Source organism: Colius striatus, chromosome 1 (assembly GCF_028858725.1).
Source record: "Colius striatus isolate bColStr4 chromosome 1, bColStr4.1.hap1, whole genome shotgun sequence".
NCBI lineage: Eukaryota > Metazoa > Chordata > Aves > Coliiformes > Coliidae > Colius > Colius striatus.
In genome coordinates, this window is record NC_084759.1 from 192,036,441 (window position 1) to 192,050,490 (window position 14,050).

Genomic DNA, 14,050 nt, shown 5'->3' on the forward strand with positions numbered 1-14,050 from the left:
TGGAAGGGACCTTTAGAGATCATCTAGTCCAACCCCCCTGCAGAAGCAGGGTCACCTAGATCAGGTCACATAGGAATTCATCCACATGGGTCTTGAAGACCTCCAAGGAAGGAGACTCCACAACCCCTCTGGGCAGCCTGTGCCAGGGCTCCCTCACCCTCACAGTGAAATAGGTTTTTCTTATGTTTAAGTGGAACTTTTTGTGTTCCAGCTTCATCCCATTACCCCTTGTCCTGTTGCTAGCTACTACAGAAAAAAGGGATGTCCCAACCTCCTGACACCCACCCTTTAGATATTTGTAAATGTTAATAAGATCTCATTTGTCAGTACACCATTGAGGGAGCTCATAATCAATCAGCCCTGGCATGTGTCTCTCAGTGAGCAGAGGCACAGGCTCCAGACCTCAGCTCGGGAGGAGCTATGGATACAGAGCTGCAGACAGGCAAGCTGAGCTCTCCATATTTCTTGCATGGATGCATACTCCAGTCTGCAGAACTCAGACTGCAGAACCTGCTCTGCACAACTACCATCCACTAGCTCCTGCTGAAAGTCTCTTACAGGTGAACTATATCATACCTTTAGGGAAACACCTGTGTCATCCCTCCCCACCCTCAAACCCCCAAAGTGACATAACTTTTTAACTTAGCATAGCAAGTGATTGAGGCTTAAAAATCTTCAGAGTCTAGAGGAAAATGGAACCATTCCCAGAGCCTGAAAGAAATATCAGTTTGAAATCATGAGTTTTTAGCCTTCAAGCCTACTTTGACTTTCATTCAAGCTGGGGTGACCAGAACCGCTTGTAGTGAAGAAGGGCTGAAGGGAAGGAGAAAGAGCTCTGGGTAAACAAGAGCCATGACTTTTATCTCCATAGTATGCAGGAATTCAAAACAAAATCTGAAGGAAAACCAGGCAGAAATAAGTGTGAAGGGGAGGAGTGCCACTCTCTTTTATAAAAGGTACGTATGCCTATGCCATGTTCCACTGGTACCTTTGTTTAGAAAACTGAGTTTCCAAAGGGAAATGCCACAGGTATTGCCTCTCTGGACCTGAGCAAACCCTCCTGTGCCACATGGGCATTTTTTAATGCCAATGGAGAACATGGATGACTAAAGTCACTGAAAGACAAAGGCAGATTATGTTAAAGAGAAGGTGACAACTAGGAGCTTTGAAACAGAAACACCTGAATGGAGGGAACACTAATCTATTAGATACTTTTTTTCTTTTCCCAAACAAAAATCCCTCCCTCCATAAACCAAGCTGGAAATATTAACAAGAGAAGGTTCTGGATAAAGAAAGAGGAGATGAGCTTTAAGATTGAGGTAAGAGAAGTTCAGCATTCAGAAAACACACACATTTGCAACTGAGTAACAAATCGGCTCTGAGGTGAGTGATTGTGCACCCCAAATGGTGTGTGAGAGAGATGTGGCCTTTGGTGGCAATCGCAGCATGTAACAGTGGCAATTGCGGTGAGATGTTACAGGCTGCTTTCTGCAGACTCCAGCTAGTGGGCAGTTGTACTATCCCACTGCTCTCCTGAGCAGGCCACAGCAGACTTGGCTAAGTCAATGTCATGGATTTGTGTGGAGCTGCTTCTAGTAATGGGGAAGGGGCTGTAAAGATAACTTCTGTAAGAAGTTGCTCAAAATTCTCCCCAGCTCTGAGTCAGACTCACTTCTGGGGCTGAGCCAATTGAGTGCCTCCATGATCACTTTTTAAGAAGCAGCCGAAAGAGGAGGCTTCTTCTTGCTCTGTCCTTCCTTCTTTTCTCATTGGTGGTGCAAGGAGTTGGAGGAGAGAGAAGTTACCATACGGACCCCAAGGTCAGTGATGGATGAGGAGGAGGTGTGCTGGAGCAGAGACTCCCCTGTATCCTGTGAAGAAGACTGGTGAAGCTGAGATTCGCTGGCAGTTTGTAAAAGACCCTGCACTAGGGCAGTGACTATGCCCAGAGGAGGCCATGTCCTGTGTGAGGGACCCCATATTTGCAGAAGCCATAGCTGTTGGGAAGAACCCGCACCAGAGAAGTTTGTTAAGGACTATGTCTCATGGGAGGGGACCCTGTATTGGAGCTGAAGAATGTGAAGAGTTGTCCTCCTCTGAGAAGAGAGAAGCGGCAGAGCCCATCTGTGAGAGACTGACCACAACCCACATTCCCTACATCCCCAAGCCATTGAGATACCGGGAGCACTGAGCTGGGCCCAGGAAGAAAGGAGGGATGGGGGAGGGAGATCTTAAGGTGCTGGTTGTATTTTTCTCATTATTCTGCCCTGTCTTTTATTTTTGTTCTGTTCTTTGTAGATAGTAGAACAAACTTTCCTCACTTTCCTAAGTTGAGCAGTCGAGTCTGTTGAACTATAATGGGCAGTGAGCTCTCCCTGCCCTTGTCTCAATCCACAACATCCTTGGGTATCTTTTTTTCCTCCCATCTCACTGAGCCCTCCACCATCCTAATGTGGGTGGGGATAGATGGGAGGCAGTGAGCAAGAGACTGTCGTGATGTCTCATTTCTGGCTGGGCAAAACCACGACAGTCAAGTATGTGTCACATGCACACAACCAGCACAACAGTACCTGAAAAATGGGTACAACCTGCATGTCACCAAATTGCCTTTCAGAACAACATAGATTACGTCAAAACATATTTTTCCATCAAAACGAGGAAGATATTAGTGCTACTGTGCATTGCAAAGGGGAGATTTCATTCTAAACACTCAACTTCAGGACTGAGCCTTCCAGTTCAAGAAAGATTAAATAAAACTGCAATTAATGAGGAGAATTGCTATGAGGATCTTTGTGGAATGGAAAGCCTACATCTAAGGACTACTGAAAAGACATGTAGTTACATCAGCAATTTAACTTAAGAGAGAGGAAGGGCTATTTAAGGTTAAAAAAACAGATAACTTAATGAGAAAGATTTTAAAAGGCTAAAACTTGGTCAAACAGAAACATAATTATCTAGCAACAGGACAAGGGGTAATGGGATGAAGCTGCAACACAAAAAGTTCCATTTAAACACAAGAAAAAACTATTTCACTGTGAGGGTGATGGAGCCCGGGCATAGGCTGCCCAGGGAGGGTGTGGAGTCTTCTTCCTTGGAGGTCTTCAAGACCCACCCAGACATGTTCCTATGTAACCTGATCTAGGTGAACCTGCTTCTGCAGGAGGTTGGACTGGATGATCTCTAAAGGTCACTTCTAACCCTACCTTCTAACCCTTCTATGGTTCTATGATAAGGCAGATGACAGAAGATAGTTCCTGCTTTTTACAATGGTGAGATTCTGGAACACCGTTTTCAATTAGAATAAGAAGAGCAAAAAACCTAAAAAAACTTTCAGATGAGGCTTAATATATTTATGAAATCATGATACCACATGATACCGGTGGAATCTGGACTGACTGCTCTTTCCAGCCCTGTGCTCATGTGCACATATACAGACCTAAGCAGATATTCCTAGCAAAGGCAACTCAGTCTGGTGGAATACTGCATACTGCACTTCAGAACCACATTGGATTTGCTGTCAGGCTTCAGTTTAAGAAAAAAAATACTCCTCTCTAAAAGTAGCTTTAAACTTCATTATTCTCACTCCCAGTGCCCAAACAAAAGCAGCTAACAAGCAGTCAGCATAAACCATTAGTGTGAACGTGACACAGTGAAGAGCCTCACAGTCATGAAGGCATCACTACTATATAAAGATGATTTAATAATTGCTAACAATTGTTTCTAACACCATGAAATAAAAAACAGGAGAAATACAACTTCTATAATACTGGCATTTCCTTTAGAAATGTATGAACACAAACCTTGCAAATGTCTCTGCTGCCCTGTCATACCTGTGAACAGGAAAAGTTCCAACCTATCCCCCATACATTCAATATTACATTGCAACTGCAGCTCACTGCGCTGCTTCAGCTTCCCAGGTGTGACAGCACTGTCCTGAAGTGAAGCATGTCAGCAGCACAGCAACACAGAGAGAAACAACACCCGGTCAGACAAGTTTTGCAGAGCAGAAAACATTTTAAGAACAGAGAGGTGTGTTCAGACTAGACCTACAGAAGGGCTTTTGACTTCACATAATACAAGAGGTGAATATGGAATGAATATTTTAACATGGAATGAATACGAGTTACCTCCACTTTATTTTTTAATGAACTGAATTTGTCAATCCTTTGAGAGCAGTAAGTGAAAAAAAAAAGTGAAAAGTCCATCTAGCAAGGTTTTCTAGTTCTCTTGGATCAGATCATTTAAAAATAATTAGCATCTTTGTTTTTTTAAAGGCACGAAAAATATCCTTGAAGACACCTACATAACCAATCCTTTACATTAGAAGTATTGGGAGAAAAACCCCACCAAACAAAGTGCACGTTCACACAATAAGCCTGCTTGCTGTAAAGCATGCATGGCTGCAGGCAATCCTTTAAGCAAAATCAGACATGGAACTGCAGATAAGTGCAAGGAGACAAGGATCTAAACCATGGATGTTTTCAGGCCATCTGCTGGTGTCCTTTCGTCCATTCCACGATGGGCACAAGCCACCATCAAACTCCTTTTCATGCCCTTATGTGAGATTATTAGAGGAACCAACAACGGCTGATAAATGCAAATGTTGTCAGTTCTCTTCAAAACTTGAGATCTGCTTGTCAAGGCCTCAGCAGAGAGATCATTGCCACAGACAGACTTGTTCAAAATAAACATAATTAATTCAAATGTTTGTCTTTACAGGAAGATGTGAGTAGGAAACCAAAGGACTCACAAGTACATCTCACCATTTCTAAGACTGTTACTCATACAATTAAACACAAGATACCAATTTCTGAACTTTATACTAAAATGATTTTGACAAAAACCCCAGTCAACCAAGAAAAAACCCAACAACCCCAAAACACATCCAAAAGCTCACAAATAAATATAAAAGACTGTTAGGAAAGTTTCAGCCAATGTGGACATTTTTAACTGTGTAGATACGAAGGATCACCATTCCCCGTAATTACAGCGGTATGCTTGAGACTTAATAAGCAAAAAATGGATTTAGGAACGACTCAAGTTCTCTATCACAAAGGCTTTTGATACACAGTTACTAAACAATTCAAGGGATCCCACTGATTTTGGAGGCAGTATGTCATTGACCCTATGACATGTCACCTTTGCCTCAAACATAAAGAGAAAAAAATGGCACTCCACAGTGACAAAGATCTCTCTTTTGCTTTTTCATAGAGCAAAAGTTGCTGTTTTCTCCTAATAATCTGACTCAGCATTCTCCGAAAAGCACTTTATCAATAACTTCAATAGCTTTGTACCCAGAATCATCCTGTTTGAACCCTTCACCTTACAGCAGACTAGATAATATGTAACAGAAGCATGCAATCTGATTTGACTTCTGAAAACAAGCAGAACAGAAAGAGTTGCCTTATTTCCTCCTCACCTGCAATTGAGGGGTAATAACTGATGTTAGAATGCCTTAGTTTCCGTAACAGAGTGCACTCAGAGAGATTGGTGCATCTCCCTCCCTCCACAAATGCCCGTTGGGTGGTGTCCTCCCAAACCCCCAGCTGAAACAGAAGGCAGCTGGGACCCAGAACCATCAGCAGCTGCTTGAAACAGGTATGGCCCACCTGTTTGGCTTTGCAGAGCAACAGAGTATTACTCAGACATACAGATTACCCCCTAGACGAAGCTATATGCTGTAATATGAACCTGCCTAAGCCTACTTCCTACCGAAGCCATTTAACAGTGACAAAAGGGGGTCTTCAAAAGTTCTTCACCTGTTTAATAAATCAAAATAGTGTTTGCAGTCACTTTTGCCTTCACACACACCAAAACAGCAAACTTTCAACCCTATACCATAACGCAGTGTCACATATCAGCCACTTTTTCTTCCCCAGTTTTATTTTAAATGACCTATTTATCAGGGAGAGCAAATCAAAGAGTTATTGGAAAGAAGTGTATTACAGCTAAGCAGACTTTTAACCTGTTGAGGCTTACTGGCCATTTGTATACCCCAGAACTTACCTCAGACTTTATTTGCACACCTCTAAAGCAGTATCTATTTGAAAGGTAGTCTAAATGATTTGTCTGTGGTCTGAAGGAAATCAACAGCAGTCAAGGACTGAGGGTTAATCTCAACAGTCTTTGCTCTGCTAATGAAAAATATGCAGTTTATACATAAAACTACAAAATCTGGAATGTCACGCTGCCAAAGCTTGCTCATAAATTTAGCACTTATAAGGCAGGAATAAAGGTTCACAAAATACATGTTAACACCGAGGCTTCTAGACAGTTCAGATTATTTGGAAACAGCAGGAAATTACAAACCTTAGGAAAAAAACAACCCAAAGGACTTCACCTAAAAGCACCACTGCTAGAAATGTGACATTGTGCAAAAAGCAAAGGTTCAGCACTAACATTGCTTATGAATGTAAAGATGAGCACTCAAAATAACAGGCAGCACTGTCCTATTCTTGTCCAGCACTACCAATGGCTGCACTAAAAAAAGAACATTCTCATTTGATATTGATTACATTTCTCTTTAAAAGGATGTTTATAAAACAATAATTTTGGGCCTGCTTATATTGCCATTCTTCAGAAAAAGCAAACCGAAACACCTAACTGCTGTCTGTTCAATTAACTCTGTATCACAAAACTGAAACAGATAAAGGAGGCGTAGCTTTTTATTTCTTTGTATCTACACAGGGGATTTCAGAATGCTTCTTTCAGGTTGTCCAAATGGGAAGTTTTCCTACCATACATATCATATAAAGTGACAAGAGGCAAACACAGCTCCCCTACCTAAAAGAACCTGCTGCTCACAGACACAGTAAGCCAATTCACGGTCACTTCCACACAAAAGTAGGCAGAGGTAAACACAACAGTTTGAATTCAACTCCAGTGAGTAGTGTACACATAAACAGAACCTTCTGAATCAAAACTAGCTTCAAAACAAAAAAACTACCCAAGCCCCAAAACACCCAGCAAACCCCACAAGACATTATGACATGGTTTCGTGTCATGCCCAAAGCTGTATTTCTGATGAATTTATCTTGCTGCATAAGTTTAAGGAAACAAAGAAGACACAAAAAGTTGAAATGCAGTATTCTGCATGTCTGATTTCTAGTGCCATCACTCCCCACCACCTGAATTCATTATAAATCATGGTAACCACTAGTAGGAGAAATAGTGAAGTTTCCTTAGTATTTCATTACGCTGTCCCTTTGGGAAGTATTAGTGTCAAAACAGTGTCCCAGAATGATGCATTCACTTCATATAAAAACCCACCACTTTTACAACCATGTTTCAATTTAATTATTGTACACAGGTTAACAAAAAGGTATCACAAGTAAAACTAAACACTGGATTTAACAAAAACAATATTCAGAATGGTACAACACGTGTTCATTTTCTCCAGGAAATAATATTACAAGTGTTCATCTTAGGACAATTTAGCCACACTAGAGACAGAAGTTCTGTTAAAATGCAACCGTGGTCTACTAAGCCACTTATTTTAGCGCTACAGAATATTTGCAGTCAAGAGTCCTACGGCCAAGGCTTAAAAATCATTTAAGATTCAATCCCCCCAGGGTCTTACAGTCAAAATGATAGTACTTAAAAAAAAACCCAACCCACAACAAAATAAGCCCCAAACAATTAAAAGGCTCTTGTATACAGGTTTATCCTCTTGATAGCACACTCTAGTCATAGGACTGCTCGTATCATTGGTAATAGGGTCTGTATCTGGCTTGATCAGGGTGGTGTGGTCCGGGAAGGGGGGCCTGAGCAGGAGGCCCCTGCATCCTCGGAGGTGGAGGCGGGCCCCTCGGAGCTGGCCAGATCCCTGGACTCATTCCCCCGGGCTGTGTGAAAGGGGGACTGAGAGTTCCTTGATCTTCACTGAACTGTGGCAAAGAGTTAGGATTATAGTGATGGGGAGGGGGCGCACTGACATTTACAGGGGGACCTCCATGCTGAGGAGGGGGAGGTCCCGGAGGAGGATGATTCATATATGGTGGCATCTGGGCAATGATATGTCCAGGTGGTGGGGTTATTGGAGGAGGAGCAGAGGTCATTGGTGGTGGAGGAGCTTGGCTATACACCATGTGAGGAGTACCTGCTGCCTGGGGAGGATGCTGCAGCGGATGGCTTATTGGTGGAGGTGGTGGGGGGGGCGGTGCATAATGTTGCTGCGGAGGCATAATATGATGAGGGTGCGATACCACCGGTTGCCCCTGGTATTCGGGATGATGGTGAGCAGGCGCGGGGGCCGGTGGGGGTGGTTCTCGAGCACCCGAACTCGAATCATCCTGAATAGGGACAGTTATCAAGTTGCTGTGTTTCCGGGTTGAAATGCGGAAGGTGTCCTGGGCGACGGGCCGCGGAGGCGGCGGGGCCATGGCCATCTCTGCCGGCGGCGCGCGGATGTCCTCGTGCGGCTGGTTGTAGTGCTCGTGGGGTACGTGCTGCAGAGGAGGCGGGGGCATCATGATGTGCTGCTTTGGTGGAATGTGGCTCATGTGGTGTTTCTCAGGGGGCATTATGAAACGCTCAGGGATTTCGGCGGGCGGTGGGGCAATAGGAGGATGTACAGGTTCGATTGGAGGGCGAGTAATGGGCTTTCCGGCTCTCATGTGGCGGTGGTTGATGTGAGCTTGTAAGTCCCTCTGGGACAGGTAAGTTCTCTTGCACCCTTGCACAATGCTACACATGAAGAGAGACCCTCGGACGCACTGCTCGATGCGCTGCACAGGCTCGTTACAGCTAAATCAGAAGAGAGCATCGGTTTATTGTCATCACAGAGAGCTTAACCTGCCTTTTTTTGTTGTTGTTGAAAGTCAACCAGTTTACAGTAATTACCCAAGTCAGAACTGCCAATTTTTTCCCCCACTGTAACAATGAAAAAAAGGTTTCACCAATTCTGAAATGTATCTATTTTTCAAGTCTCCAAACACAACTACATGAGAACACAAAAATTTCACGAGGTGGAATTTCAGTGTGTTGGAAATATATAAACAGTATCACTCTCTCTCACAATTTCCTTCTGTGTATTAAGACTCAGCAAGAGTCACTCTCACTATGTAAATTAGACTGTCTTCACTCCTTTGCACATTAGAGCAATAACAGGTTATCTACCCAAATACTTCAACAATAAATACAATCTCTTACCACCCCAAAATACAGGACATGAAACTAAATCAAGCTGTGTAGTAGAGAGTACTCTGCTGCCTCTGCTCAATGTACATAAACAAGAGCCATGTTAATACAGTATCTGAAATAAGATAATTTAAATTACTTTTGTATATTTCCTTTCATAACAAATCTTGAGGTAACTTACCCTGGACACATCTTGTCTCCCTTTTTTTCATGTAGTATAGCACAGTCATAGCAGAAAACATGCTTGCAAGGGATCTAGAGACAAAAAAAAAAAGCTCTGTTAACACATTCTATGCAACTACTGATGTCATTTTACAGAATACAGTTCCTCTCCACAGCACACAACTTGTAATAATGAAAGCAACTAAGTTACCTGTGAGGTGAAGAGGCATACTGGTAGTTAGCAGTTTTCCCTAGCTTTGCATAGAAGCTTTCTAAAACAGTTTGTATTAAGTTTGGGATTTTAAGTGTTGGCTAAAACATATAGGCAAAAGCTTGAGTCCTGCAATAACACCAACACTGAACATTCAGAGAAGCTACATATGCAATCTAACTACATTTGTATTGCTGGCAAAGAAGGAGAGTTTTAAAAGCATTAGCCGTCATTAAGTCAGATCCTGAAGCCCGTCACACCAAGCTCAAAAAGCTAAATCAGTCTCAGGGATTTTGTTATACTAACTTTAAAGGGACATAAAAGTGAGTAGTATTTTCTAACTTCATTGCAAGTCTTCAACTGAGTTAAAGAGCTTATTTTTGAAGCCAAGCAGTGTAAGGTCAAAACCCACTGAAGGGTATTTTTGTTGGTGATTGTGCTGTGTTTTTGTTCAACATTTTCAAGCTTACTTTATTAAATCAGAGGGTAAAGTGAAACCAGACAGATAGATGGAATAAAAGCACTTCAGAAATTAAGGCCCCCAGTTCCATCCTGATATTCTTCTGCTGTTTATTTGGAGGTCTGCTGAAATCAGTAACCTCTAGAGGCCTCACACAGACACAGTAAAACCTAATTTTACCTAAAGGGAAACCACGGCTGCATTTTCCAGAGATTTCACTCACCATGCGTCCATACATTTTGATGGGCAGTCCGCACTTATCACAGAAGTGAACGGGTGTATCATCCTTCTCTCCCAGCAAGTTTATCTGTTAGGATAGAGAAAGGGGTGGGAAAACAAAACTCAATGTCACTAAATCTTCTCATTTTAATTACCATTGATAGGTCCATTATTTCCGAATCAGCTGAGAAGTATGGGCACCACGTGAGAAAGCAGAGATGTACTTTCAGTCAGTCAAAAGGAATGAAAGCACTTTTATTTAAGAAGGTATTTATCAGAACTGCCTACAGTTTGGTATGATTCACAAAGACTCACAACTTTACCTTATAGTCCCAAAAGATGGGTCCAGGGAATCTCCTTTGATTGCCAAACATTTCACCTCCTTTGCATTCGTACCGCTCCTCTTTGTTATAATCAAATTCTTCTGTGGAAAGAAGAAAGAGAAGAAAGACAGGAGCCAACAACAAAGCTCTCCTAATTGACACTGGCTGCTATTCAGAGTGTGTGTGCCACAGCACTTCCAGTCTGCTGGGCCCACTCCACAGAAAGATACTGTGAAAACAGTGAGACAGCCTGGTTTGGAAAGGTGTACTGTTCCATTCCTATATTGCAGCAGCACCCATACGTTTGAAACTTGTTTTGCTCTTGTATAGAACCTTGGACTCTACTTCTCCAAGGCTGAATAAAGTCTTGAACAATGCTGCAGAACAACATGCTTCCCTCCTACAGGGCTAGTATTTATATTAATTTACCTTCATCACCAGTTTGTGTCTTTGAAGGCATCCTGTTCATATTTCTTGGAGTTCGAGGTGCAGGTTTGGTTTTATTGGTCTGTTTTGAGATAAGCTTTATAGGGATTCTTCTACGAACATCGAGACCACCCAATGATCCTGAACTATTTGTTCCTTGCAAATCATTGTCTATGAAGGAAATAAAAAAGTCTACATTATCCAAGGTTATCTAATAGCTTCTAAAGAAGATAAATATTCATGGAAGAGTTTTAAGACAGATTCTTTTTAAAGCTTTTTTAAGACTCATAGAGAACACTGAAGTTCAATCACTAGAAAATAAGTATCTTCGCATATTATTTTTTCTATAAGTCAAGTTATAGAACCATTCTGGGAGCAACTGTGATTGTAGAAAACTGAGCCAGCAATGTGCCCTCGTGGCCAAGAAGGCCAATGGCATCCTGGGATACATGAAGAAGAATGTGGACAGCAGGTCAAGGGAAGTTCTTCTCCCTCTCTACTCTGCCCTGGTGAGCACTTCAAGAGTACGTAGCAGTATCCTTGCTAAACTTAAAGTTATTGTTCCCCATTATACACAGAATTCTCTTAACCAGATTGAAATTTGAGTACCAGTGCAAAACAATCAAGAATAAGTCTGATACACAAGTCAGTAAATACAGGCTCCAAGAGAGAATTCTAAACTGGGTATTGCAACAAGCAACACCAATAAAGGTGATATAATTCTCAGCTCCCTCAGAGTCTCTCTTAAACCCCTGCATAACAACTGATTTATATAAAGATCAAGTTATGCCCTTCATGAATACACACTGCTCACTTTCATTTTCATTGAAAATGCAATTTTGACAGGCATTTGAAAGCAGGGTGTGGCCACCCTTGAAGGGGTGCACCAGAAGCTGTTCCAGTGTGAACCCTGCCAGTCCCCAGCACCGCAGTCCTTCAGGGATGGCTGAGGCCCTGAAAGACTACAGCACAGCAGCATCCAGACACTGAAACTAGGGCCCCAATTCCGTAACTCTGTACTACCTCACTAAAGACAAAAGCCTATAATCACTCCACAGAACATGACCAGTACAGGCAGAAAAAAATAAGAGCAAAAAAGAGATTGCTCTAAGTTGTTCAGTATCTACCACCAAAACTAGGAACTACAACAAAGTTTCAAATTGGGACTGTGCCCCAACAGTCACTTTACCTCAAAATCAAGAGCCCTTAACTTCTTCCGAGAGAGCAAATGTATTTATTCCTCTTAGCACTGGGGCTGATAATTTCCACTCTAAAAGGCAACATGCAAAAATGTACAGACAGTGAAGCCTGGTTTTACTCATATTCATTTGTTGCTTTAGTTTGGTCTGTCCTCTTGCCTAAACATATAACCCAGAAAACACACAACTTCAACCTCAGGCTTCCCCAGAAGCTGCTAAGACTACAGCATCAGAGCACAAAACCACAACATCACAGATCAGAGATAGTCTCAAGCCATTTCCAAATAGGGATAACTAAAACAAATTTTAAAGACAAACCTTTAGGTATTATTCACTGAATAGAAAACAATTAAGCTCTGGTGCTTTTCTTCCACACATCTTTGCAAGTGAGTAACGTTTGCATGAGTTAACTGCTCAACTGCTCCAAACCAGAAAGTTCATTAGTCATTCACATTTCACAGGAGGATAATTAATTCTGTGTAAGCAGAAGTAGGAGGATTAAGACCAAAACTTGAAAAACATATCAAAATCGTTAAGAATACTTAGAAGAGCTCTGATTGGAGATGATACATACTCCTGATCTGTCAACCGAATAAACTTTTCTTCATTTATTTTTCCATTTCCGAGTTCTTCTTAAATTCATAAATACAGCTCCAATACAGGACTTTATCCATATACACCTGTAATGTAACATTTGCTATGGAGAAGAAAAACGCCTGCCAAAACGCTAACAAAAACCCACGTCCACTCATCTATTCATTAAACTACACCAGCGCACTAACCATCAAAGTATCAAAGCCACCGAATTTCAGCACACGAGAAAGTTCCCTCTCCCGAGCACGGAAAACACATCGAACCAGAAAACACGCTATCGGCACCGATCTCGAGAAACGCAACGGGCAAACAGGCGCGTCGCCGTCACCTCCGAAACGCTACAGGCTGCAGCCACCTGCTGCAGGCCGACGGGGCCCGCACGCACGGCTTCGCTACCGCGGCCCTCTCGGCACTCCGCTGCCGGCCCCGGGCGAGCAGCGCGGGCTCCAGGAGCAGAGCGGCCCGCGGGGCAGGCGGCTGGGAGCCGCTCAAGGCGCGGGCCGGGCACGGCCGTGGGAGGGCGCGCGGCGGCCGGGGGGTAGCCGGGCGCTGAGGGCACGGACCAGGCCCCGCCGCGCGGGCCGCGGCCAAACCCCCGCGAACCCGGGTTCCGCCGGCGCTACGGACGCTGGGCCGTATCCCGCGGCTCCCCTGGCGCAGCCCCGCGGGCGGCCGCTCCCCGCCCGGCAGCGCGGAGGGGGCCGCGATGGGGCCGCAGACAAACGGGTCTCCCGCCCTCTCCCCTCCTCACCATTGTGGTCCATGATTTGGCGCGGGGCACTGTGGGAGCGGAAGGGCGCGGCCGGAAGCGGAAGTGGGCGGGACACGGCCGGGGAGGGCGTGAAAAGGCGTGCAGCGCGGTGGCGTTGGCAGTCCCGCGCTCGCTGCGCCTCGCGGAGCGGCCGCGCTGCCCTGGCACGGTCGGGGCATGGCGCAGGGCCTCGGCTGAACGGAGCGGCACGCCGCAGTGGTCCCGAGGGGCTGTGCGATGCGGCCGCGGAGGAGGGAGCGGGCGCGCTGCGGAGGCTGCCGGCACGGCGGCTGGCGGGCTGCTGCCGGGCGGTACTGCGCGTGCGCGCTGCAGGCCCGGCGGTGCCTGCGCGGGGTCATGGCGGCGGGGACCCGCCTCGGGCTCCGGAGGCACCTGCGGCGCTGGGAACCGACTCCAGCCGCCCTGAGGGGAATCCACGCTTGCTGGCTGCCGGGTGGACGGGGCCGTGCCGGGCCTGGAGCCGTGGCAGGGAAGAGGCAGTGGGACTGGGACGCTGCTTGGAGGATAGAATTAAAAATGGAAGGACTCGTTGTGATGAGCAGCCGT

At 44.6% G+C, this 14,050-nt stretch overlaps 1 protein-coding gene across 5 annotated transcripts; it reads right to left on the reverse strand.

The window, feature by feature from the left end:
• Window positions 1-7,272: 7,272 nt before the first annotated feature.
• Window positions 7,273-13,551, reverse strand: CBLL1 (Cbl proto-oncogene like 1). Of its 5 annotated transcripts, none has more exons than XM_062018811.1 (8): window positions 12,921-13,175; window positions 12,713-12,818; window positions 12,457-12,613; window positions 10,943-11,110; window positions 10,514-10,614; window positions 10,195-10,278; window positions 9,320-9,393; window positions 7,273-8,745 (listed from the first exon to the last, which is right to left on the reverse strand). In XM_062018811.1, exons 4-8 carry the CDS (start codon window positions 10,980-10,982, stop codon window positions 7,704-7,706), a joined length of 1,341 nt encoding a protein of 446 aa, XP_061874795.1. In that variant the 5' UTR covers window positions 10,983-11,110; window positions 12,457-12,613; window positions 12,713-12,818; window positions 12,921-13,175; the 3' UTR covers window positions 7,273-7,703. The 5 variants fall into 5 exon arrangements, with proteins under 5 accessions (XP_061874795.1, XP_061874799.1, XP_061874791.1 ...); XM_062018815.1 differs by having other exon boundaries at window positions 12,713-12,835; XM_062018807.1 differs by lacking the exons at window positions 12,457-12,613; window positions 12,713-12,818; window positions 12,921-13,175 and adding an exon at window positions 13,484-13,551 and having other exon boundaries at window positions 10,514-10,611.
• Between the last annotated feature and the right edge of the window lie 499 nt (window positions 13,552-14,050).

Excerpts from the sequence above, each read along its gene's own strand:
- CBLL1 (XM_062018800.1), bottom strand. Across the intron at positions 10,615-10,942 it reads GACACAAACTGGTGATGAAG|AAGAATTTGATTATAACAAA; the intron begins GTAAATTAATAT and ends TTCTTTCCACAG. Across the intron at positions 10,279-10,513 it reads CCATCTTTTGGGACTATAAG|ATAAACTTGCTGGGAGAGAA; the intron begins GTAAAGTTGTGA and ends CTATCCTAACAG.